Source organism: Phocoena sinus, chromosome 8 (genome assembly GCF_008692025.1).
Source record: "Phocoena sinus isolate mPhoSin1 chromosome 8, mPhoSin1.pri, whole genome shotgun sequence".
NCBI classification, from domain to species: Eukaryota; Metazoa; Chordata; class Mammalia; order Artiodactyla; family Phocoenidae; genus Phocoena; species Phocoena sinus.
In genome coordinates this window covers 63,684,261-63,710,754 of record NC_045770.1, presented here as the reverse complement: position 1 = coordinate 63,710,754, position 26,494 = coordinate 63,684,261, and the positions used below count along the sequence as shown (strand labels likewise).

Below are 26,494 nucleotides of genomic sequence, written 5' to 3'. Positions count from 1 at the left end.
GAGAGCCTTTCACTGTCCTTTCAGTAGTCACTCATGCATGATACTCACTTCCTCCCAGGGGTTGGGAGAGTGGGAGGGCTGACAGGAACCTCAGAAGATAAGATTCTAAAACTTGGGAAAAATCCCTTTAAAATTTTTGAGGCTTTTGTGTGTGTGTGTGTGGTATGGTGGTAAAGAAGTTAATTTTGTTAGAGTGAGAAAAAGGAAAAGCTGAACTTGGGTTAATGCTGTGACTCTCTGAACCTGGGGAGGAGGAGCCTTTTTCCCTATTTTTCTCTTTATCTTAATTTAAAACAGGTAATCTTGACTTTTTTTCTCAGAGGAGCAAAAGAATATTATTATCAGGTGCGTGCGGATTGAGGATTCTTGAATTGACCTGAGTCCTTATTGCTTGTAAGCTGAGTTTCTCAGCTCTGCTGTAACTTGTTCCCAGTAAAGTTTCTATTATAAACTTCAGGTTGGAGACCCTGCCTTACTGAGTTGCAGAGAACTTGTGAAAATGGAGCTTCAACTTCAGAAACCTATTTCAGAAACTTCTCTTTGAGAAAAGACCCTGCAGTTTGCATTTTATATGATGAAATACAGTAAAGCATGTTGTTTTCATATGTGTCTGGCATCTCAATGAATGGGAAAATATTTTGCCTTTGCTGTTTTTTAAAGGAATAAATTAATATTGCAAAATATGGTTATGAATTTTTAACTGCTGGTTTATAGGGTACAATTGTACTTGGCGTTTTTGTGAGGGTGGCCTAATGGGTGTTGGGTATGGATGTTACTTTAAAAGTCTCCCCTGGGTCTTCCACCTCACCTCCATATTATTTCTTTCAGCAGTGTTTATTGAGTACGTTTTCTTGGTCAAAATCACTATAGTAAACACTTTGAAATATAAAGATTAGGAGGTAGCCTTGTCCTCAGGGAATACCAGTTTATTAAGGGAGCAAAGGCCATATGAAAGGGCCATATGAGAGGCACGCCAGTGTTTGATCACTGATTAGAGAAAGCAGAGGTCATTTCTGTCTGGGGTAATCTCAAACAAGACTGTTTGGAGGAACCAGCATCTGTTTGAGTCTTGAGGATGATAGGATTGTTAGGGACAAAGATGAGTATTGCAAATAAAGGAGGTGGCAGGATCCAAAGTTTGGTGGTGGTTGTGTGAAGGAGGCTGTGGGCAGAATATTTGGGAGGCAAGAGGAACTGGAGGTAGCTAGCAAGTTAGGAGCAGGTAGCAGTAGTGCAGGTGATAGTAATTGAAGCCTAATCTTAGGGGCTGGTAGTAGGGGCAGATTGAGGGGCCAGAAGATAGAATGGACAGAATTGTAGTACTGGAATAAATATGGGGAGAGAAAGAAGTTGGGAGTACAAATGTTGGTTGTGAACCTGGGATACTGAGAGGATGTCAGTGTGCAGTTTACTGCATTGATTTGGTTATATGTTAAAACAGACAGCATATGGGGAATCACCAGCAAACTGTAGAAGATCAGAAAATGCAGTTGTTGTTTTGAGTGTACACACATGTTCTTCAGGCCCTAATTTAGCAAGGGTGGATATCTTTGATATGAGCAGAGGAATTAAATTCCTCCAAACTTGGTGGGAAAATGATTTTCCTCAATAGCACTCGATTTGAGTTGGTTTGCCTACTCATAGGAGTTGGCACACTCATACATGTTGCAGCCATATGTTTTTTACCTCTTGTATCATTAAAGCCAAGAGGGCTTTACATTAGAAAAAACAGAATTAATTCATCATATTTTCTCAGTTTTCCCTAAGATACAAGCACTGCATTTTAAACTTTGCCCTGAGCCTAGGAAAGAGGCAGTAAGAAAGTGCGGGGTGATAGTGCCCTCTTCAGGCCCCATCAGTACTGGTTGCCTGTGGTCTGTGTGCATGGGCACTAAGAGTCTATGATTTTTCCTTTTGCTTTAGAAGTACATCCAGGAAGCCAGGAATATGGGCAGCACCATCCGCCAGCCCAAACTGTCCAACCTTTCCCCGTCAGTGATTGCCCAAACCAACTGGAAGTTTGTGGAGGGTCTGCTGAAGGAATGCCGCAACAAGGTGAGCTGTGGACACTTCTGAATGTGTATTTTCCTTGGCAGCCAAGATGAGACCAAGGCTTAGCTCTGACCACTCTTTTCTTGATTTTGAAAACATTGTTAATATAATGGGATAGTACTAATGTTAAGATCCTTTTAACTTGGAATTAGGTGTATTTGTTTTAAAGAAAATATACCATTAATTGAGAGCAAGCACACTTTGCTTGATAAAAACTTAATATGTATTCTTTAAAACTGAGAGACAGATGTAGTTTTTAATTTTAGACATCTTATGTTACTTAAAATCATTAATTTTAAGTAAGTAGTATCTTAAGTAAGTAATGTAGTTGTATTGTCTTCAACAGATTAGTCTTACATGTATGCAAATGTTTTTGCCTCTCTGATTTAATCTGATAGCACTGATCTCGTGTCTAGAAACAAGAATTCGCTGAGTGCCTACTGTGTGCCAGATCAAGGTGTATTATTCAGTTTAAGCTTGCTGTTGGCATGTTTTTTTTTCCATTCTACAAGAAGAGTGATTTTTTAAAGCTTTATTAAGGTATAATTGATATACAAAAAATTGCACACATATAATGTATACATCTTGATGAGTTTGGACATATGCATACACTGGTGATACTGTTACCACCAATCAAGGTAGACATATCTGTCACTTCCAAAAATTTCCTTATATTCTTTTGCGTTTTTTGTTTGTTTGGGGGGTAAGAGCACAACATGAGATCTGTCCTCTTAACATATTTTAAATTGCACAATATTGTATTATTATAGGTGCTGTGTTGTACAGCAGATCTCCAGAGCTTATTCTTCTTACCTATGAATACTGAAACTTCATACCTCTTGAGCAACAATTCTATTTTTCCCTCCCCACAGCCCCTAGCAACCACCATTCTATTCTCTGCTTCTGTGAATTTGTTTGACTATTTCAGATACCTTATATAAGTGGAATCATGTAGTATTTGTCCTGTTTGGCTTATTTCACTTAGCATAATGTCGTCCAGGTTCATCCACGTTGCTGCAAATGGCAGGATTTCCTTCTTTTTTAAGGCTTTTTAGAGGCTGAATAATACTCCATCATATGTATGTATATACCACATATTGTTTAGCCATTCATCTATTGGTAGATACTTGGGTAGTTTCTATATCTAGGCTTTCATGAATAATGCTGCAATGAACATGGGGAAGCAGATATTTCTTTGAGATCCTAATTTCAGTTCTTTTGGATATATACTCAGAAGTGGGATTGCTGGATCAAAAGATAGTCTTTTTTTTTTTTTTTTAATAACAGATTTGTAGAGATCTGCTTTCTTTTATTTTTAAAATTATTATTTTTATTTTTGGTTGCCTTGGGTCTTCGTTGCTGCAACGGGCTTTCTCTGGTTGCAGTGAGTGGGGGCTACTCTTTGTTGCAGTGTACGGGCTTCTCATTGTGGTGGCTTCTCTTGTTGCAGAGCACGGGCTCTAGGTGCGCAGGCTTCAGTAGTTGTGGCACGTGGGCTCAGTAGTTGTGGCTTGCGGGCTTTAGAGCGCAGGCTCAGTACTTGTGGTGCACAGGCTTAGTTGCTCTGCGGCATGTGGGATCTTCTGGGACCAGGGATCAAACCCATGTCCCCTGCATTGGCAGAGGGATTCTTAACCACTGTGCCGCCAGGGAAGTCCCAAGATAGTAATTCTTAACTTTTAATATTTTAGTTCAGAACTTAAATTTCTAATAAAAATACAGCCTTTCAACCAAGTCAGTATACTGTGCTTTTTAGGACGGTTGAACTAACTTGGCCCCTACTACATCCTGTTTATTCATTAATGGAAAAAAAAGATTTTCCTGCATTTCAGTTTCTAAGTGATGCTTATTTATGGAATGAAATCAAATATACTTTCTCTTGAAGAAAAAATTATTACTGTTACAAGTTAGGTTGATATACCAGTACTGATATTTTGAATTCAGGCATCTTAAAAACTTCATCAGTTCATTCTAAATCGTTGATATCCATGATTTTTCTCAATAATGTCTTTTATCCCATCAAGAACATTGGTGATGCTGCCTTTTTTGAAAGAGGGCTTGTCTCTTGTCTCTGGGATTTGTTTTCCATGCCCCTTGCATTCATTCTCAAGTTTTGAGATGCATGTTCTGGCAGTGACAACTTTCTTATGTCTACTGCCTGGTCAACAATGATGGTGAAATATATCCTAATTTCAGATTTGTTGATACGTGGAAAAGTGTACATGTTAGAATTGAAGAATAGCCTAACACTATCAACTGTTGGCTAGCATGTGGAGCAACAGGGAACTCTGATACTGTTGGAAATGTAAATTGTTATGATTGCTTTGCAAAACAGCATAGCATTTATTATCCAGTATTCTTCTCCTAGGTATATTCCCTAGAGAAACCTTTGCAGCATGACCCAGGAGATATGTACGAGACGTTTACAGCAGAATTCTTTGTAATAGTCCCAAACCGGAAACAACCCAAATGCCAGTCAGTAGGAGAATAAATAATAAATTGCAGTATATTTATACAGTGGAATGCTATACAGCGTGGAAATAGACAACAGATATATTGATCAGTGTGTATGAATTTCACAAACATAAAGTTAAGTGAAAAAGAAAATAACAAAAGGGGCTTCCCTGGTGGTGCAGTGGTTAAGAATCTGCCTGCCAATGCAGGGGAAACGGGTTCGAGCCCTGGTCTGGGGAGATCCCACATGCCGTGGAGCAACTAAGCCCATGCGCCACAATTACTGAGCCTGCGCTCTAGAGCCCATGAGCCACAACTGCTGAGCCCGTGTGCCACAACTGCTGAAGCCCGAGAGCCTAGAGCCCGCGCTCCGCAACAAGAAAAGCCAGTGCAATGCGAAGCCTGCACACTGCAACGAGGAGTGGTCCCCGCTCGCCACAACTAGAGGAAGCCTGCACACAGCAACAAAGACCCAATGCAGCCAAAAATAAATAAATAAAATAAATAAATTTTAAAAAGAAAATAACAACAAAAAAACCATACTGGCAAAACTAAACTACATTGTTTAGGGATACAAATATAGGTGTTAATCATTTCCTTGCATTTCTGTAGTTTTACTGTGTAAGTCAGAACAGTGATCACTTCTAGAGTGGGAAAGGTGATTGGAGAAGGCACATGGGATTCTTCAAAGGTATAGATGGGCAATATTTTTTTTCTTAATCTCATTGATGGTTATGATAGTCTAATAGTATACACTCACATACACACATATATGTATCTGTATATGAGATATATTTCACAATAAAAAATTAAAAATAGTAACACTGGAAAGAAATATGCCAAAGTGTTAAGAGTTGTTGCTTCTGCAGGGTAGGGTATGGGGTGATATTTTTCCTTGCTCTTTAGATTCTTGTTTTTTTTTTATAAATTTATTTTATTGATTTTCATTTTTGGCTGTGTTGGGTCTTTGTTGCTGCGCGAGGGCTTTCTCTAGTTGCGGCGAGTGGGAGCTGTTCATCGTCGCGGTGCGCAGGCTTCTCATTGTGGTGGCTTCTCTTGTTGCGGAGCACGGGCTCTAGGCACACGGGCTTCGGTAGTTGTGTCACGTGGGCTCAGTAGTTGTGGCTTGTGGGCTCTTGAGCGCAAGCTCAGTAGTTGTGGCGCACAGGCTTATTTTCTCCGTGACATGTGGGATCTTCTCGGACTGGGGCTGGAATCCGTGTCCCCTGCACTGGCAGGCGGATTCTTAACCACTGCGCCACCAGGGAAGCCCCTAGATTTTTATATGTCACAAATTTATAACATGATTAAATCTTCCTTAAGAACTTGGATTCAATATTCAGGCAGCTTTAGGTTCGAAGACCAGATTTGCTGCTTCTTTGCTGTGTGAATTTGGGCAAGTTACTTAAGTTCTCTGACCTCAATTTCCTTATCAGTAAATTGTGAAAAATAATAATACTTCTCATAGAGTTATTAGGCTTAAATGAGATAATGTAATACTTAGTACAGTGCCTGGCACAAAGCTGCAATTATCATTATTCAGTGTGTTTTTTTGTTTTTGTTTTACAATGAGCATGTGAAAAATTTTACATAAAAGTAAATTATTCCTCTTCAACTTTTCATCCCCTTGATGGATACTTTAGATATATTTCTAGGATTAAATGCTGAAAGGTTTGTTTAATAGGGTCAGTTAAGCAGTCAGAATCAGAGAATATCAGAGATGAGCATGACCAAAGGGTTTTATTCAACTCTTTTCATCTCATAAATGTAAAAACTGGATCTAGAGTGATGAAATCACTTGCCCAGGGTCAAATAGTGATTTCTGTGTTTTTATCTTCTTTGAAGAAGGCCCTCTACTATAACCTGACCTCAGTGGTGGAGAATAAATACACTGTTTATCTGTGGGTCTTACTCCCAGCCCAGCAGATATGCTGGGCAGTTGGCCACAACCCTCTCTAGTTGAATGTGATCTGGCTAACTGTGGGTGTCTAATCTTACCGACTGATTTCTTATAGACCAAGAGGATGCTGGTGGAGAAGATGGGCCGAGAGGCTGTGGAGCTAGGGCACGGGGAGGTGAACATCACAGGGGTGGAAGAGAACACCTTGATTGCCAGCCTTTGTGACCTCCTGGAAAGGATTTGGAGTCATGGGCTACAAGTGAAACAGGTAATGAATGTCTGGCCTCTCCCTGTTGAGCAGACTGTCTTCCTGTTTTTGCTTACTAGCTTTCCCACACTTTTCCAGCTGACTGGCTTTGAAGAATGGTGCATGGTGCTTTTGGAGTGAGACTTGAAATAGTTCAACAAATAAGTAAATAAATGTGACCCAAGCTATCTTCTTTAAAAATAAGCTTTATAAATCTGTGTATTTGTCAGACATTTTAAAAGTGGCATCTTTTTTCCTGCAAACAGAGCTGAAGGCCAAACTGATAGATCCTGTTTGGTAGCTGGTCCTAGTCTGGAGATAGAACACAAAAGAAAGAGAACTTGGAGCTCAGGAAGTACCAAATGTATTTTAAGGGTCCTTCACTATTTGTACATTCCCAGTGGGAAAAGGTCTGTCATTAACATTTCTTTTATAAGCAGATAGCTTAACCTCCTAAAGATCTGAGAGAATACCAAAAAAGTTGAGTAAGTTTGATTTTTACTGCTTAATACCAAGAGAATCTCCTTATTTCAAAATACTGTACTTTGAATAACTAGGCAAGATAGACAGCTTACACTTTCATGCATTTTTAAATTTGAAAAGAACTTGAAAAGTTTTCAAAAGCAGCTTTATTATGGAAAAATTAGGAAATATATAAGTATCCAGCAAATATTTATTTAGGGCCTGCAGTGTGCCAGGCACTGTTGTAGGTACTTGAGATACCTCAGTGAACAAAGCAGACCAAGACCTCTGCCCTCCTGGAGTTTTCATTCTCATGGGCATAGAGACAATCTACCTCATCTGTCCTTCAAAACATTTTTCTGTACACGTATGCCCATGTACAGCTGTATATTTAAAAATCCAACAGAACTGCAGTGAGATACCTTTTCATATCTACTAGGATAGCTAAAATAAAGAAGACAGACAATAACAAGAGTTAGTAAGGATGCAGAGAAATTGGAACCTTCAGATATTGCTGATGGGAATGTAAAGTGGTGCAGCCTCTTTGGAAAACAATCTGGCAATTCCTTGAAATGTTAGAGTTATCATATGACCCAGCAAGTCCACTTCTAGCTATGTACTCAAGAGAAAGGGAAACATGTCTATGTAAATATGTGTATGAAAATGTTCATATTCCTAGCAGTATTATTCCTAATAACCAAAAGTTGGGACAACCCAAATGTCCATAAGCTGGTGAATGGATAAACTGAATGTGGTGTATTCATACAGTGGAATATTTTTCAGCAATAAAAGGAATGAAGTGTGGATACATGGTAGAATATAGATGAAATTTGAAAACGTACTAAGAGGAAGAAGTCAGTCACAGAAGACCACATAGTATATGATCTCATTTCTATAAAATGTCCAGAACAGGCAAATCCATAGATAGAAAGTAGATTAGGGGTTGCCACAGGCTAGGGAGGGATAAGGAGTGACTGCTAATGGGTTTTTTGGGGTGGTAAAAATCACCTAAAATTAGGTAGTGGTGATGGTTGCACAACTCTGTGACTATACTGAAACAGATTTTTTTTTTTTTGGTACAGAACTTTGTACACTTTATAAGTATGAATTTTATGGTAATGTGAAGTATGTCTCAATAAAGCTGTTTTTAAAAAAAATCCAAATGGGATCATACTGTACATAATGTTTTGGAACTTGTTTTTTCTTGCCTCAGAATATCTTTTCCATGTCCTTAACTAATTAGGTGATAGTATAGTAAGTGTTTAAGAGCTGAGACTATAAATCAGATAGTCCTGGGTTTAATTCCTGCTTTAAGTTTACGAAACTGAGCATGGTACCTCGCTTCTCTAAGCTTCTGTTTCCTCATGTGTATGATGGAATTTTAAAATAACCACCTCTGTAGGATTCTTGTGAGGATTTGATAAGATAATTTGTGTAAAGCACTAAGCTCACAGCCTGGTATCTGGGAGTTTCTCTGTAAATGTTTGTGGTTATTCCTCTAAAATCTCAGTTTTAATTGTTTCCATTGTATAGATGTGCAGTACTTGAATCAATCCTTTATTATTGGTTGAGTTATTTCTGATTTTTCAGTATTACAAACAGCACTGTGATTATAGATTTTTTAAAGTGTTAATAATAGTGTATCACATCCCTAAAATGTTGAGAGTCTTGTAGTATAGTAGCAACACTGTGAGCTAAAACCCAACTTTCAGGATTGTTATGATAATTAGATGTAGTAAAAAAAAATACCTGGCATGCGGTGGGTATGCAGCATATGACAGCTCTTATTATGCTGGGTTCTACATGAAGGATTTCTGTTTCTTTCCTTTTCTCTGTATAAATTAGTAGAATATACATAATCATTTTATCATTTTCTTTGAAGTTTAGCAAGCCTGGCAATATAGTTGAGCTCTTTCGGTTTTTTTGTAAAACATATGCCTCTCAAAACTTCTTGATATTCTCCATAAAAGTCTTCAGGGAGTTAATGAGGCATTAAAAAAATGATAATACCATATCATCATAGGTGTTTTAAACCTTGAGGCTTTGCAGCTATATCCTTAAAGAATTCCCATAGCTTGAGGAATTTCTTTTGGAGCCCATTTGATCCCCCTCTCAGTTTGGATAGACAGAGGCTACTTACTGGTGAGAAACCAGTAGAGAAATAGTGGGGGCTTTTCAATTGAGGTTACATTTTGTTCTTAGTCCTGCTTTTGGAGCTCTAAAAGTAAACCACTGACAGTGTCACAGAAGGAAGTAAGGGTCTGTGCCTGCTGGTAGGGATTGTTCAGTTGGGGATTGAAATCCCTGATTGTCTTTGTGGGGTTCCTACAGCATGTTCTCCTTAGGCCTCCATTTTGTTAGCCTGTGTTTAGACTACTTTTCTCCTGCTGAGACATTCTTCAGTTATGTTGCAGTCCAGGGATTATAACCTGGCTCCCTGGTCTCTTCCATCGTGTACCCGATTGCGATCAAATTCACTCTCAGAGGGTGATCTGAATCAATCCTTTATTATTGGTTGTTTGAGTTATTTGATTTTTCTGATTTTTTGGCCACGTCACTGAGCAACTACCCATTTTCTGATTTTTGGGGTACGTTACTGAGCAACTACCCATAGTATCTGCTTAGAAAGTAGAGAGAACCCAAACCGCAGTTTTTGCTGCTGGCCTCCTAGGTTTTGTTATTAGCTGCCTGCAGGGCTGCCTGCCGCAAGTCCTCATAAAAACCTCTGTTATCCTCACCATTCTCTTTGGCTTTCGGTGACATTTTCCGAGGACATGGACTTTCTCCTTTAGTATGTTTTCTGACAATTAAAGGTGAGGTTTGTTTTTTTCATACTGTTTTTGTAACTGCTGCCATTTGAGGACTGGTAAATGAAAAGGGGTTGTTTCTCATCTTTCATGCATGTGACATTCTTGGAGAATCTGGTGCTATATATTGTGTGGCCACGTTCCCAAATGGGTAGTGGGACTGTATTGAATCTTGCAATCCCAATCAGCCCCTTTGCAAAAGAGGAAAAGAATAATCCATGTCTCTTGAACTAGAAAACCCCCAGTGCCCTGTCACTAGGTTTCAGCCCAGCTGCTGCTCTCTCACTCTTGCCCTGGCTCTCCGTCCTCACCAGTGCAATCACTGAGCACCCAGGCGTCCTTCTGGCACAGTGGCCTGGTGTTGCTCTTGCCTTTGGCTCTTCGGTATCATTGCATGTGAGAACTCTCTGGTGACCAGCTGTACTTTACTTCCAGACAGTTCTGTTAAGGGAGACTGCTTTCCTCATCTGCCCAGATTTTGGGGATACAGTGATGAAAAAGGCTGTCTCTGCCTTTTTAGGGGCCTATGCTATGGTTTCAGTAAATGGATGGATGAATGGGTTTCTAGAAGTTGTATTACTAAATCAAAGAGCATGAATATTTTAAGGTCTCGTATTGTCTTCTACATACATTGTATTAATATACCAGTTGGTAACAGTTTAGGAGTAGTCTCATTGATGTTGTTGAACAGCTGTTTTCTCAAACGTTTGGTAATTCAGTGAATTTTAAAAAATGGTCTTGTCTAGTCTTAACTTGTGTGATTTTTAAAAAACTGCCATTGGGGTTGTTGGGTTTTAAGTTGGTTAAATCTTGTAGGAAAGCCAAACTTACAGCAAGTTTATGTCAACAGCTTGCTGATCTATAGATGAGGGGTTTTTTTCCATTCAAATGCTTGATTTTTTCCCCCCAAAACAGATCAAGTTGGAGGTTAAGAATAAAACAGATCCTCAATATTCTCAGGGGGAAAATCTTGAGACCTAAAATCCTCACATTCATTCCAGAGAATAAAATTTTCTTCAGAAAATATAACTTCAGAAGTTAAATGCTCTCTTCCAGAAGCAGCCGTATAGCATCATTATTAACAGCAATGGTTCTAATATTAGATATACTTAAGCTTGCCCAACACTCTGCTTCCTAGCTGTGTGATCTTTTCCAAGTTACTTAGTCTTTCTGATCCTCAATTTGCTCTTTTCTAAAGAAAATGGGGATAGAGGTACCTACCTTTTAGGAGTGTTGAAAGCATTAAACAGAGTATTGTATTTTAAACATATAACATAGTGCTTAGTTCATAGAAAAATTCAAGACGTAGCTTCTGTGCTTATTGTTACTCTTACTTTTATGAAATACAGAAACTAAGTGACTTATAAAATGATCATAATAAATCCTACTATTAAAACAAACTTATACTACATTTATATTATATCAACTATATAGGAACATTTACCATGAATCTGAAATAAAGTTTTTAATCCCATAACAAGGGTCACTGTGTACTGAAGGATGACTAGAAAGAGACAAAGCAGTTGCTGGGTGACCAGCTAGGCTTATTCACTATGTAGGCAAATTGCTTCCTTATGTCAGGCTTGAGAATGCTGTTCAGATTTGTGCCTCGGTAAAATGACAAATCACTGCGTGTCTCCAGCAGTTTAAACTGCAGCTTTTATATTTTCAAATGCCAAGGTTCTGCTGTGTCGACTATAGTATATCTCAGATTTGCAGTTAAGTACTGGCCTCCTTTCCTGCAGGCTTCTTCAAAGTACCTTCCACAGTAAATCCCCATCCTTGTGATGACTTACCCTCCCTAGGCTGCACTAAGGGCAGGAATGCCTTTAAATATTTTAGGAAATTCGGGAGCTGTCACAGAATGTTGTAGGCTCGGTATCCATTCCTCTGTGCAAAAGCCATCATGCACTACCCAAGCTGACCTTCAACCAACAGACCATTTAGAGATTGATAGGTTATTTGCTTTTTTCTTTCTTATCCACTGGTCCATTCCCAGGCTCTTTTTTGGCCACGTCCTTCCTATTCCTAGTGGGGGATCATTTCTTTTTCTGTTCCCTTCCATTCTTCTTTATATTTCTCCTGGATTTTAGTAAGGGGATATATATTTGTATACATTGCATCTGAGTGTACATTGAGATAACAAATAGGACAGATACTTTTTAGCAAAAGCGCATATCTATATGTTCAAATTATCTCTGACTTTGCTCACAAGATGCCTTGCCCTTAGAAATCTAAACTGATAGATATTTCTCCCTTGCATTGGTTCCAGGGGAAATCAGCCTTGTGGTCCCACCTGTTACATTATCAGGAAAACCGGCAGAGAAAACTCACATCAGGAAACCTCAGTACCTCAGGTAAGATGGTTTCTGCACCATTGGCCAAACTCCCTCCACTCACTTTCCCATCCCCCACTGAAGTGACCATCTGTAGCAGACTGTTCCAGGTCAATGAAGTCTTTACTCTGTAATGTTTAAGCCACAGGGCTCTCTGAACCACAGAGCATGCCAAAACCATGGGGTTTGCTTTTATTATGTGTTTCTGTACACTTGATCAGTGAGATAGAAGATTTAGTCTTAAATCTTAGAATAAATTTGGGTTTTAAATGAATTTGGATTGATAGTGATGTCCTGTGTTTAGAGTGTTTTCAGAGTCTTTTGTTTTATTTCTCTGAGATGAACATTGAGATGATCTATCCTATCAGTTAAGAGAGCCTGTTTGTCAGTGTCCTGACTTGGAACTGCTCAAAGTCAAAGCCTGGTGTGCATGATCCCTTCCATTTGCTTTCTGTTTATATTTAATAAAAATATCAGAGTTGGCAGGGACCCCAGAAATCATCTAGTCCAGCCCCCTTTTTTTACAAGAGGAGGAAACTGGGATCCAGAGAGGAATTTAATTTACTCAAGATCACACAGTGAATTGATAGAAGAGGCCAGATTAGGAGCCAGGCCTCTTGTCTCCTGGTCTACTGTTCTTTATAACATCCTGCAGTGTCTCTTCCAGGACAGTCTCCCTCCTTCCTTTTCTTCTTGGCAGCATCTCCCCTTCATACCATCCTTCATTCTCCTCTCTCTGCCAAGGAGTTTGTTTAACTTTCTTAGATGTTTTTGTCCTAATGGTAAAGATAAGTTTAAGTGGGGGGCAAAAAGGTAGGCGTATACTCAGTGTTGTCTTTGGCCTTGAATTAGTTGATCTCAGCTAGCACTGAACATGGGGAAAACAGTGGGCAAAAAACAGGTACAAAAGCTCCCAAAGTAGCCTCATAAGGAGTTTTTTGTCCACTTTCTGAGTATGAGAGCAGAGTCTTCTCAGGAAAGCTGTAGAATTTATTGCCAAGGGATAAACTGTAGCCAAAAATTATCAACAGCTGAATGATGAAGATACTAATTTTAAATGTTGGGCCAAACATGAGGATATAAAGGTATTGTATCTAGAGGTCCTAAGCATTCTGGATCATGTTCTTTTCATATTCCCTTGGCTCTTTTGTAGTCCATTTTGAGGCAAGAGCAAGACATGCGTAGTAGCTCCTAGTGGAAGCACTGCTTCCATGGATTATGATGAGAACACACTGGATTAGGAGCTAGAGGATCTGTGTTCCTTCCAGTCCTGACTTTGCCACTTGGTGACTGGGGCAAAGCAGCTAACCTCTCTGAACTTCAGTTTTCTCCTCTGTGATACCGTCCATGGCTATCTTATAAGTTGTTAGAGAATTAAGTGAGATAATATGCATAAAAGTATAAAAATTGATACCTAGTAGGTACTTAATATTCATGAAATGATTGATCAAAGTGTTACCAAAGTAACCCTAGCTTTTTTCTGTAGATATTTGTGATTTGAGATAAGAAGGGTAGTCAGCTATTTGGGTATACAGATCTCTTTGGACTTAACCAACTTTTTGTTCTAGGAATATTTCTTGATTCAGAACGGAGGAAGTCTGATGCCAGCTCAGTCATGCCTCCCCTGAGAATCTCCCTCATTCAGGATATGAGGTCAGTCTGGGCTCATTTGTAATAAGCCACTAAAATCCTGTTTTCAGTTGCTGCTTAGGTGTCCACTTTATTTATTTATTTATTTTTGGCTATGTTGGGTCTTCGTTGCTGTGTGCAGGCTTTCTCTAGTTGTGGGGAGCGGGGGCTACTCTTCGTTTCAGTGCGCAGGCTTCTCATTGTGGTAGTTTCTCTTGTTGCAGAGCACGAGCTCTAGGTGCATGGGCTTCCATAGTTGTGGCATGCAGGCTGAGTAGTTGTGGCACACAGGCTTAGTTGCTCCACAGCATGTGGGACCTTCCCGGACCAGGGCTTGAACCTGTGTCCCCTGCATTGGCAGGCGGATTCTTAACCACTGCACCACCAGGGAAGGCTGAGGTGTCCACTTTAAATAGCAGGGTCTCAGTGACCTGGGCTTCTACAGTGTCTCATTTAACCAGGAATCCCTCTTCATTGGTCCTGTGCTTCATGATGCATTTGTAGAGCTGTACAAGCAATTGTGTTTCCTGACATTTTTGGAGAATTACACCAGAGTATTTCAAGGCCTGAGACCTCTGGGGTTAGCCTTACTTTTTAAGAGCTGTACTGGCTTCCTCCCCAGCCCCCCAAATTATGCTGAGTCTATCTGGCAAAGTTACATGGAAGCTCAGGATTTAGAGAACAAGAGAGATGGACTCTCTCAGGATGCAGTAGGGCTTCCTGGCCAGGCTTCCTTTGGTGTTACGGGGAGGTATCGATAGTGAGTTCATCTCCCACCCTACCCTCCACTCCCCTTTTCCCATTCCCCCTTCAGGCACATCCAGAACATTGGGGAAATCAAGACTGATGTGGGAAAAGCCAGAGCATGGGTGCGACTGTCCATGGAAAAAAAGTTGCTTTCCAGACACCTGAAGCAGCTTCTCTCAGACCATGAGCTCACCAAGTAAGGCCACTCCACTTGGAGTATAACCAGCTCCTGGGAATGGTGGGAGGGATTGGAAACCCCCGTGGGAAGGGAAGGGTATTCAGTATATCATTACTGCTGAATTCAGCTAAACTCAAATTGCATATGAAGGTTTTGCAGCATTTCTTCTTTTTTTCTTTATTCTTTTCTTTGTAGAACACTGTTGTACACTTACACTGCAATATTTTTTATATTTTCCTGTAGATGTATTAACTCTTTTGGCGCTGCTCAACACAGCATACTTATTTTAGTAGGAACATTCAGATATAATCAGTTGACTTCATGCTCTCTTAGTTCTTTTTTTTTTTTTCCTAACTTAGTTCTAAAGGCCTGGATTCTTCGGGCCTCTAGCCACAACCACTCCAGGAAGCAGTGGTCCTCTCTTTTGGCTGTTGGTTTCTCTTCTGGGACTTACTATGGTTTATCCAGGCTCTTTCAGCCATTGGTCAACCAATGAGCTCTTGCTGTGCTCTACCTTGGATCAGTTCCCATAAAGAAGATGGGAGGACTTTTCTTGTTTTGGTGATGTAACATTTCTTCTTCTCCTTCTTTATCTGTAGAAGAATAATTCTGTTATATCTGTTCTCCCTACCTTCTTGATCTATATCCCCGCCCCGCCAAATAGCTTTCTTACAGAGGTAGTGAGAAGGATGGAATCCTCATTGGATACCTCAGAGTTTTGGGGGTCCTCCTCTCCTTGTGGCACTCAAGTGACCTGTATACCTGTTGGGCATAGGGCATTTTCTTGGTCTCTTTCCTGTCTTGAGGGGGAAAGGATTGGAGAATTAAAAAGAAATTTCTAAGATATACCCTATCTCTTTTGTTCTCTCCTGAGCCTAGGCCAGCCCAGAGTAACCAGGTCCTTGCTCTTCCTCACTCCTAGGAGCCACTATATCTACAGTTCCCTTCTCTTGATTTTATATCCTTTGCATTCGTTCCATACCCTAGTTACTAGAGCAGGAGTGGGGAGGAAGGCTGTCTCCCTTCTCTGCCTCTCAGTTACCACCTCTCTGTCTTTTCCTATATATAATATGTTTGGTTCTTTCTTCATTGGCAAGCCTATTGGGTATTTTTCATTTTGGCAGTTCCTTGGGCATCTTTTCATGGTATCCTTTATCATGTGACTTCCCTGTGGACAATAAAGCAGAGAAGTGGACCTTGGGGAAATTTTGTGTAAGTGAATTGATTAAACCTGGAGAATCTGTTTTTATTTAAAGTGAAAATGTAATTTTTTAGACTTTATTGTGTGTTTAAACCACAGCAAGAGACCAGTTTCAAAATCTTGATAGATTAGAGAGCTCACTTTGAGAGGTTACAAAATAGCAACTCTTAAAGTGCTTACATTTGATTCCCTTTAGTGGTGAAAAGGTTTAGGAATAATATTTGAAGATTGGAAGGACAACTAAAAGAGAACAAGTGAACATTTAAGCCTGGAGTTTGGAAGGGAGTTGTTTGCATACCAGATTCTAGAGGACAGTTGTGTGTCCTGGGAAAATCTGTGGCTGTGTGGGCACTAGGGGCCGACAGGGCAGAAGTGATTCCTGTCGGCCAGTGTGGGCATCGTCTGTCAGGAGATGCTGCAAGTTGGCAGGAGGACATGGCAGAGAGGTAGCCAAGAGGGAGTCAAGCCCAGGAACTTTATGAAGGTCTAGGGCAGTGGATAGGTCTAGGGCCTGTGAACTTAAGGGCCTAGACAGGAGCAAACAGGGCACAGACTTTGGTGAGGAGACTAATTTTGGTTTCTTTAAACTGTAGCCCTGTTAGAGGACAAAAGCTTAGAATTTACTCCAGTGAGTATAAAATGAGAGTTTTGCTGCCACGGATTGCGTTTTGGGTAGGATATAGGGAGACAGAAAGGTGTACTTCATCAAAACCTACCTACTACTCCATCCTACCCTCTCTCACCTTTCTCCTAAGTTTACTTAAAGCTCTAGTCACATCAAACCCCTCACACTTCTCAGGATGTGTTCAGCCCTTTCAGGGCCTAGTCAGAAGTCTTCTTTGCCAGAGTTTGCCTAGACTCCCCAGAGACTTAGTCCATTCCTCCTCCAGGCACCCATAGCATTTGTTACAGTATTTGTTCATTCCTTTTTTTTTACCCCTGGTGGTCTGTGTTATCATTATCCATTTGTTTTCCACTTATTAAAATTTTCTTTCATTGGAGGCATGAACCATGTACCTCTCCCAATACTCCTTCTCCCTACCTCGGTTCACACTTTGGAGTTCGTGTGACTCCTTGCTTAGCTTTACCTCCCACATACACATTTCAGGTCCTTAGCCGCTGTTCCATCTGTCTCCTTATTTACTGCCACTCCCTAGGTTTCATCCTCATGCCCCTTTCACCCTTCAGCTGTACTAAATTCAAATTTCTTGAAGTTGGTTATGGCTTTCCCTTTACTTCTAAGAAACATATTACTTGTAGGGCAGATTACAAACTCTTTAGCCTGAATATTTAGGGCCTGCCTTCATTTTACCCTAGCCAGGCTTTTCAGTCTCATTGCTAACTGATCACTTCTCTGAGCCCTCAACTCTAGCCAAACTGGCTTTTATACCCTGTCCTTCTCCTTCTACAACCCCTGTCTAAATTTGTGCTGTCCTTCAGGCCCTCCTGTTCTAGGACCATCGAAACTTCTGGGTCTTTAAATTCCCAGAGAGTGCCTTTCATTTGGCAGCTCATTATGTCTTATACTGTGGCCTTTATCAGATTTATTCATCTAGACTGTATGTGAGGATAGGTGCTTCCCTCTCCAGCACCTGCACAGAGTAGGTTTTGGTTGGTGAATTTTCCTACCTTATAAACTGTCTAGGTAGAACCTCACAGGTCTACTGAATCCCATACCTCTCTGGCATGGTGACTGCAGTCTGGGCAGGCAGGACAGGGACCTTCCTTTGTTCTCTGTGTGTTTCTTGTGCTGGGGGCCTGTGCATTTGGCTCTCTGTGTCCCTGCTACTTGGGGAAGGTACCATTGCTGTGCAGGCCCAGAGGCCTGCAGTGTCAGGCAGAGGGGTTGGCCTTTGATGAGTGAGCAGTGGATGAGGGGTGGGGATGGGAGGAAATTTGAAAAGAGGGGAAGGACATCGTCTGCACAGCTCTTCCTTGCCTATGACCTGGATCATTCCATTCCTTGCCTCTGAAGCTGTCCTCAGCTTACATTCATGTTCAGAGCAGTGTTCTGACTTGTGGATCTCAGGTCTGCTGAGGGTCAGAGACTAGCTCTGGTAAGGAATGGTGATCACAGACCTCCTGCTGTTGCTACTCCTACACCATACACTGGGGTGATGCCCTATAGAAGCCCTCAGGTTAGGAAAGAAGATCCCATGACGTCTGACACTTTACATTATAGTAACGTCAACTCTTGGACACAGGTGGAGTTTGGTTTTTGTTGTTCCTGCTGTAGCTAAAGCCACTTTCCCTCTAGCCCTCAGTTGGAGTAGCTGGCTTTGTTCCTTTTTTCGGTGGCCCTAAAGAGCTTGAGGCTTGACTCACATTCTTCCCTTAGCTGTGTCCTTCCACAACTGAATAATTCTAGCCTCTTATCCCTCCTTTTGTCTGGGAGACTGATGTATTGCCTCTTCTCTGACAGAAAGTTGTACAAGCGCTATGCCTTCCTGCGCTGTGATGATGAGAAGGAGCAGTTCCTCTATCACCTCCTCTCTTTCAATGCCGTCGATTACTTCTGCTTCACCAATGTCTTCACAACTATCCGTGAGTAGTCCTGTGCTCCCCACTAGCCTTCCCAATGCCAGTCTTCATGAGCCTGTCTGAGGCTAACTTACTGTCCCCCTTTTAAAGAAAGATTATCACTTGTACTTTCTTCCGTGGGGAGAGAGGTGTACTTGCCCTCCTTGGAGGTTGTATTTTCTCTCAAGCTTCTTACTCTTGTTCTGAACTAGGGAGCTGAGCGCTTTTGGCCATTGTGTTTGTTACTGTGGTCCTGGGCACTGGGGGCCTAAGGTGGAGTGGGGTGTGGGAGGTGAAGTTCACTGCCCTCCCTGCACACCTGTAAGGAAACCTCCCTCTTGTTTTGGGCTGAGAGAGTCATTCAGCATTACAGAAAGTTTCAGAGTAGCCCCCAGGGAACAACAGTTCTTCCTGAAGTAGCAGAAAGAACTCCAGATGGCAGTGGGAGGTTTGGGTCCAGGCCCTGTTCTGCCCTAACTCATTATGGATCTGTGAGCCGTGTCTACTCCTGCAGTGGGGCTCAGTCTCCCTATTTGCAGAGTGAGGAAGAGGGTTTAAAATGGTCTAAGGAAGGCCCTTGGAGCCTCAACTTTCTTTGGTGCTAGGATGCTTTGTTTGGTGGGGGGTGGTCTGAATTTGCCCCATAACTAGTTGTTTGGCCAGTGACTCAGCAGCTTCAGCAGTGTGGACTCTTGTTCTATATGACACCCATCCTCCCTCTCAGAGGAAAGGGTTGTAGGCTTCAGTGGAAGCAGCACTGGACTGGAATATAGCATTGGAAGCAGCAGCACTGGACTGGGGGAAACTATTTCCCTCTCAGTTCCTCAGAAAAGGCATTGTGATACCTGCCTGGCCTCTCTGGAGATTGTTATTAGAGTCCTTGAGATGATAGATAGAAAAGTGCTCTGAAAAGCAATTCAGTGCAGTGTTGAGTTAGTGATATTGTTTAAGGAACAGGTTTACTTAGCTCTGAGCTTGCAGATGGGCTTGGATTTGGATGTTTGGGTGATAACCCTGGGAGGAGTGAGATTGAGGGGAAGATTGGCTAATATTCTAAGCCAGCCAGAGACTGGGTCCTCAGGACCTGCTGCTCCAGGCTATGTACCAGGAACCCCAATCATGCCAGCACACCTGGGGCAGGTCAGGACCCTCTCGGGTATGGGAGGGATTCCCGATCCCCTCCAATGCCTTTGTGGCTTCCCCTAAACAGTGATTCCTTACCACATCCTGATCGTACCAAGCAAGAAGCTGGGAGGCTCCATGTTCACCGCCAACCCATGGATCTGCATCTCGGGAGAACTGGGTGAGACACAGATCCTGCAGATTCCCAGGAATGTGTTAGAGATGACCTTCGAGGTACGTGTTATCCGGTGACCACAGCCCCAGGCTCTGTGGGGATCTGAGTTTCGACAGCTACTTTGGGAAGCTTTCTCCAGGGTTTTAGAGGCCTTGCTCTATACAGCGTTACGCTTCAGCACAGCTGACCTGTCCCAAGACGACCAGAGGCCAGAGCCAAGGGTTGACCTGAGGATGGGGGAACCTGCCCTGTCTAAGTGGTTTCTGGCTGGAAGGCACCCATCTGGACTTGCATACCTCCTTGTCCATGGTGTATTGAAAAACCCCCAAGAATTCTTTCAGCTGCTGAGCCCAAATGTTCACAGAGAGCTCAGACTGCTCTGCCATTTCCAGAGCCTTCTGCTCCCAGGCCCTAGTCTTCCTCCAGGTAGTGGTCTCTTTCTTTCTTGGCATCGTGCCTCATGAGGTAGTACTATACTGCCAGCTTTGGCAGTAGGTGGAGTCATGAGCTCTGCCCCTGCAGATACTGGGGAGCCATGTTGCAGGGAGCCAGTCAGATGTGTGCCTCTGAGGAGTGTGGCGCTTTTCTTCTGTTTTCTTGACCTACCCCATCTTCTTTGTTTGGCTGTTCTCTCACAGTACCAGAACTTGGGGAAGCTCACTACGGTGCAGATAGGCCATGATAACTCTGGGCTGTATGCCAAATGGCTTGTTGAGTATGTGATGGTCAGGAATGAGATCACTGGACATACCTACAAGTAAGTGTTCCCTCAGCTATGCCCTGAGACAGTGGGGCTAGGTGTACCACCAGGGGCTGTGTTTGATGCTTGGGTATGTGGGGTTCTCAGGGAGACCTTTTAGGTTGTGATAGGCGGAGGCAACTTCCTGTTTGGCTCTGCCTCATGCCCTGAAAAGAAAGAGAAGGAGGGCTTTACAAGTGAAGGTGTATGACATTGCTGTGCACAGGTTCCAGGCCACCCGTCACTCGGGTGGCTTCCCTGTTGCCGCACGGTGGGATGAGGAGCAGGGCCTTGAGGATCCCCAGCCCGGTTTCAGAGCCTGTCCTCAGGGATTGGCTTTTTGATGGCCTTTGCTGATCGGGGACGCTGAAGGAGCTGGCAGTTCTGACAGGCTATTGCCTGACCCTCAGGTTCCCGTGTGGCCGGTGGTTGGGGAAGGGCATGGATGACGGAAGCCTGGAGCGGGTCCTAGTCGGGGATCTGCTCACATCCCAGCCTGAGGTGGACGAGAGGCCATGCCGGACCCCGCCCCTGCAGCAGTCTCCCAGCGTCATCCGGAGGCTCGTTACCATCTCACCCAACAGCAAGCCCAGTAAGTGGGAGATGGGGCTGGGCCCTCATGTTGCCCTGCCTGGGGAATGGGCAGATTTCTGGAAGTACTGATAAGGGAGTCCAGATTCCCCACAGCCTGTGCAGCTGCCTCAGGAACCACCTCTGCCGACAAAGACAAAGCAGCCCCAGGCATTTGTCACCCTTCTCTCCTGAATCAGTTGAGGGGGAGTTGGCACTCTCGTTAGAGGACTGGAAGGAGAGGGGAGAGCTCCTGGATCCTGGCCTGGGTCCTCTGTGCTATTTGTATGTGCCCCTATAGAGGAGAGGGGTTTACTTTCTGCCCTTCCCCTTCCTGGTTCCTGGGCTTCACCGTCAAGGCTTGGCACTCTTTTGGTTGCCAAAAGTTCCAGAGCAAAGTGGAGAAGAAACTTGACCAGCATCTTCTGGAGACAGAACTCTAAGATCCTAGCTTTTGCTTTTTGTCCCAAGATTTTAGGAAGAGCTAGCTCAGCAAAGTTGGGTGGGCAAGAGCCACTCTTCCCAGGGTCCAAGCTGCCCTACCTCTCCTGTGGGTCTTCCTATGTCCTCAGTCTTTTGCTCAGTCAACTAAGTACTGTTAACCTGAGACTGGATATCTGCTTGATTTTTATCAGAGCTGAACACTGGGCAGATCCAGGAGTCCATCGGTGAGGCAGTCAATGGCATCGTGAAGCACTTCCATAAGCCTGAGAAAGAGGTGAGCCTCCCTGCCCTCCAACCCAGGGCCTTATATTGAGTAAGAGAGAATAATCTTGTTCCAGGCCCATGTGCTGTGGACAGCCCAGCACATGGAGTGTGTGCCTCAGTTAGTTTGAGATTCAGCAGATTCCTTTCTCTGGGGGCCTGTGCCTAGGGTTGCCCTGTTTTCCTTATTCACTGACAACCCAGCAGAGTCCCTGGGTCTCCAATGGACAGTGTATTTCTGTCCTCTTCTGAAATTGTCTGGGTCTCCCTGAACATTGGCCACATGGGCTTTGTCCCCTGCTAGGGGCCCAGAACCATCATCTGTTCATTCAATAGCTATTTACTGAGAGCTGCTCTAAGTCAGGCCCTGCCAGGTGCTAGGGAGACTAGACAAGGTCCCTGCATGTCTTTTGCTGCCCTCCCAGGTGTGGGCAGTGGGCTGGGGATGCAGTGGTGGGAGGGCATCTTGGCTGAGGCAAGCCTGGCATTCTCCTCTGTTTCCTTATATAGCGAGGTAGTCTGACGCTGTTGCTTTGTGGAGAATGTGGCCTTGTCTCGGCCCTGGAACAGGCTTTCCAGCATGGATTTAAATCACCGCGGCTCTTCAAAAATGTCTTCATTTGGGATTTCTTGGGTGAGTCGGGCTAGGGTGTGAGGGTGGGAAAAGCATGCAGAGACATGGGGGAATCATCAGCATAATGTGGGTGCTGACCACTGGGGTCTGAGGTACAGAAGCCAAATCAGGTGACTCTCAGGTTAGATGTGTTTGTTTGCCCTGGCTTTTCTCGGAGGTAATAACAGAAGCCCTCCCACCCTTCGCCCCTCATCTCCTGAGAATTGGACAGGAAAGGTTCTTTCCAGGCATCTGTCATATATAATACAGGCTTAGTCATGACTCCTCACACTTCCTGCTCGTAGGTCCAAAAGACCAGTTGCATTGGAGTCCAAGCCCTGTGTTACACCCCCTTGGAGAATTTGATGCAAGAAGCTTCTCCCTCAAGAGTTTTGTTGAGAAAGGACCATCTTTATATCAAGGGCCACATAAAGAAATTTAAAATATAGAGATAGGGAACATAAGGATCATTTTTTATTTTTATTTTTTTTAAAGTACCGATTGTTTTAATTTATTCAAAGTGAAAATAAATATCCACATGGAACATTTTATAAAGTAAGTGGTTTCAAAATAAAACATAAAGACAAAATGGCCAGTTAAACCATACTATCAAAGTGAATGAAACACAAATTTTCAAATTTTTCAAACTAAATATACATAGTCTCTCTCGTTTTCAGTTGAAGATGCCGTATTGAATGTTGGTCAGTCATGTGTGATTTTTAGGATGCCTTTAGAATTGAAGTCTGAGACCACAACTAACAAAAAGCAAGCACTTGGCTGCTTCACAGCAGGATGCAGATTCCTCTTTCTCAGCAGAATTCCAGACATTCATAAGGATCATTTTGAAATGTGACCAGTGGCCTCAGAGCACTCATGTTATTCCTACTAAGTTACTTGCGTTGACACGGAGGTAGGCCTGTGGCAACTGGCCTACAGGACAGTCAGGGACAGGTCGGTTTTGAGAGCCTTTGTCACTGGCAGGCTTGTCTCCTCTTCACAGAAAAAGCACAAACCTATTACGAGACTTTGGAGCAGAATGAACTTGTTCCTGAGGAAAACTGGCATACGAGGGCCCGGAACTTCTGCCGTTTTGTCACTGCGATCAACAATAATCCCCGGAACATTGGCAAGGATGGCAAGTTTCAGATGCTGGTGTGCTTGGGAGCCAGGTACTGCAGCCTCATGGCCCAGTGTGCACACAGCCAGCCCTGAAGGTGGTGCTGGAGGCCCAGTGTGGTGCAGGGGTGGGGAGTGGCTAATGGCCAGGTGCCGTTGGGCAGGTGAGGCGTTGGTAGAGGCCCTTACTTTTCTTCATGCACCACGCGCGCGTGTGTGTGTGTGTGTGTGTGTGTGTGAGAGAGGAGTAGGGTGGGGATGAAAGCATGTATGTAACTGGGGAGGAGGGGCCACATTTTGATGCGAAGGAATAAAACCGTCCCCCTGACAAAATTTGAAGTAGAGTGTATATATCTAGTAATTTCTTTAACAAACATTTGAATGTGCCAGGCCTCATGGAAGGTGTGGGAATAGAGCTGAATAAAATACAGTCTCTACCATTTAGAAGTTCACCTGTCCTGATTATTTAGTACAAGGCAGAAGTTTGGGAGAGTTCAAAAAAGTACACATTCATAACGTTTGCTGAAAATGTAGAGGAGAAGGATCAGAGGAGGAGGTGGTATTTGAGGTGAGCCTTAACGGGAGGGTAGACGTGAGGAGGGAGCTTGAAGCAGACAGAACTAACAGAGAGACCCTAAAGGAAGCAAAGCATGTGGGATCAGGAAATAACAGGTGGAATGTGGGAAGGAAACACTTTAAGGGATAGGGGCCATGGGGAGCTGGGACAGAGTTGATTTTTAATCAGGGGACTGAAATGATAGTGATTTGATATCATGGATGGTATTCATGGGCAAGATTGTTAGGGGTTATTCCAGTGGGTCAGGTGAGAGCACGAAGCCCAGATAAACAAGGCAGTTTTTTTTCAGGCCGTGGAAGGGAGGGAGTTGGCATAGTGGTTAAAAACAGATTCAGGAACCAGATTCACCAGGTTCACATCGCAGATCAGCCACTTACTAGCTGTGTGCTCTTGGACAAGCTGCTTAACCTCCATCAACCTCACTTTCTTCATCTGTAAAGTGGGGATAATAATAGCACCGATAAAAAAAATAATAATAATAGCACCAATAGCACGTACCTCACATCATGGGGTTGTCATGAAGGTTAAATCTCTTATAATGGTGACTGGCACATGCTGAGTGCTATGTGGATGTCAGCTTGCAGTGTTATTCCTGGTGGTGGTCGCTGTGGGGAGGAGCGACGATCTAGGAGAGATTGGCTGTTGAGATGGAGGAAGTGCTGCTGACAGGACATGGTGTCTTGTTGGTGGGGTTGTCTGGGGGGCTAGAGGGGGAGGCAGAGCAGGCCTTCTGGAAGATGACAGGGCCTGTTTGGGTCAGGTTGGGTTGGCATCCCTAGGGCTCGGTAGCCCACAGTGGGAGCCTTTTAAAGCTGTGTAAGACATCTTTGCCAAGTGCACTTAGGGGAGGGAAAGGGGGCTGCGGGGAGATAACTGCTTCTCCAGCTTCAGACTTTGTTCAGGGTGTGATGGAGCAGGTTTCCCCCTTGGGCTTTCGCTAACCGTCTCCCTTCCCTTTCCCTTCTGACGCATCTGGACTGATCCTTCCCTGCCAGAGATCACCTCCTGCACCACTGGATCGCCCTGCTGGCTGACTGCCCCATCACCGCACACATGTATGAGGATGTGGCGCTGATCAAAGACCACACACTTGTCAATTCCTTGATCCGCGTGCTGCAGACACTGCAGGAATTCAACATCACGCTGGAGACATCCCTGGTCAAGGGCATCGACATCTGACTTCCCAGCACCAGCTAGCAGCAGGACCCAGAGACTCGCCTGTAGCTCTCCCCCCTTCTTCCCAAAGGGACCTACGCGAGTTGTGCAGGAGATGAGAGATGTACACTCACTGTAAAAAGAAAAGTAGAGGATTTTTGGAATAAATAATCTATTTTAGAGTTTATTTGCTGATTTGCTTTTTACACACTTTCATGTGAAAGAGTGATAGGGAGAGGGAGACGAGGTTGGTGCCGCTTATTTTGAAGCTGGTGCCCTCCCTCGCCGTGGCTACGCGCTGGAGCCTGCGGCCTCCCTGGACTGAGCCTGCGGCACGTGCGGGGCAGTTCTGCTTCCTCGTCCCCGCCGCGTTAATGAGGCCATTCCACATTGTTTTTAAACTGATGTTTTCTATATTAACATTATTATGGATATTTGGCTTTCACGGGCCACATACAGGTGTGCTGAGCAGGAAGCCCCAAGCTCCACTCAAAGGGATTTTTAGTAGTGCCTCTGCAAGCACTGATGAGTCAGCTCCATGTCTTTTCTTTTTTTTGTCAGTATTATTTGGGAAGGAGACATGCCAGGATGTATCGTCGTGCAGAAAATCAGTTTCCTCTTGGCACGCAGTTGCACAGAAGTAAACATAAGCACGTTTTAACAGGTTTTCCTTTTCTTTCTTTTATGTATTATTTATTTAACCCTCCATTGTGTGTTTTAAGTCTTTTTCTTTTTTCTAAGGAAAGAAAAAGCTGTCACAGTCTAACTGGCTATGTTATCATTGTTAAATTTATGTTATTTTGCGACTTAGAAACCAGCTGCAGTATGGCCCACTTAATAAAACACCTGAAACAGAACTGTGTGGGTCCCTGACTTTCATGGGGTATTGCGAGGAGTGGGTAGTAGAGGGTGCAGTTGGGTCTGTCTGAGAGAACCAGGCTGTAGCGTCGCCTCCCAGGCCAGGACTGCCCAGAGGGCCTTGTGTGTCCTGGGTCCTACCCACTGCGGCACCAGGAGCTTTCCTGGCTGTTTGAGAGGGATGCATCCCAGGGTTAATTTCCCACTACCCAGAGGAGGAGGCTGAGGCAGAGAGGGGAAAAGACCTGGCCAAGGTTGCAAAAGTTGTCACTTGACCGAGACGGGATGGGCCATTTCTTGAAGGGTAAGAAAGACCAGGTGTGGGAACACG

General features: G+C 43.5%; 1 protein-coding gene across 2 annotated transcripts in view; it reads left to right on the top strand.

Annotated features, from left to right (window-relative positions):
• DENND5A (DENN domain containing 5A) overlaps positions 1–26,162 on the top strand; it is a 109,556-nt gene extending 83,394 nt beyond the window's left edge. For both annotated transcript variants that reach the window (XM_032641656.1, XM_032641657.1), the window contains 13 exons: positions 1,924–2,055; positions 6,522–6,674; positions 12,195–12,279; positions 13,827–13,911; positions 14,702–14,830; positions 18,436–18,557; positions 19,744–19,889; positions 20,469–20,587; positions 20,980–21,161; positions 21,775–21,857; positions 22,355–22,478; positions 23,458–23,626; positions 25,146–26,162. In XM_032641656.1, coding sequence (XP_032497547.1) covers positions 1,924–2,055; positions 6,522–6,674; positions 12,195–12,279; positions 13,827–13,911; positions 14,702–14,830; positions 18,436–18,557; positions 19,744–19,889; positions 20,469–20,587; positions 20,980–21,161; positions 21,775–21,857; positions 22,355–22,478; positions 23,458–23,626; positions 25,146–25,329 — 1,713 coding nt within the window. In that variant the 3' untranslated portion in view covers positions 25,330–26,162. The remainder of the gene's footprint in view (positions 1–1,923; positions 2,056–6,521; positions 6,675–12,194; positions 12,280–13,826; positions 13,912–14,701; positions 14,831–18,435; positions 18,558–19,743; positions 19,890–20,468; positions 20,588–20,979; positions 21,162–21,774; positions 21,858–22,354; positions 22,479–23,457; positions 23,627–25,145) is intronic.
• The last annotated feature ends 332 nt before the right edge of the window (positions 26,163–26,494 follow it).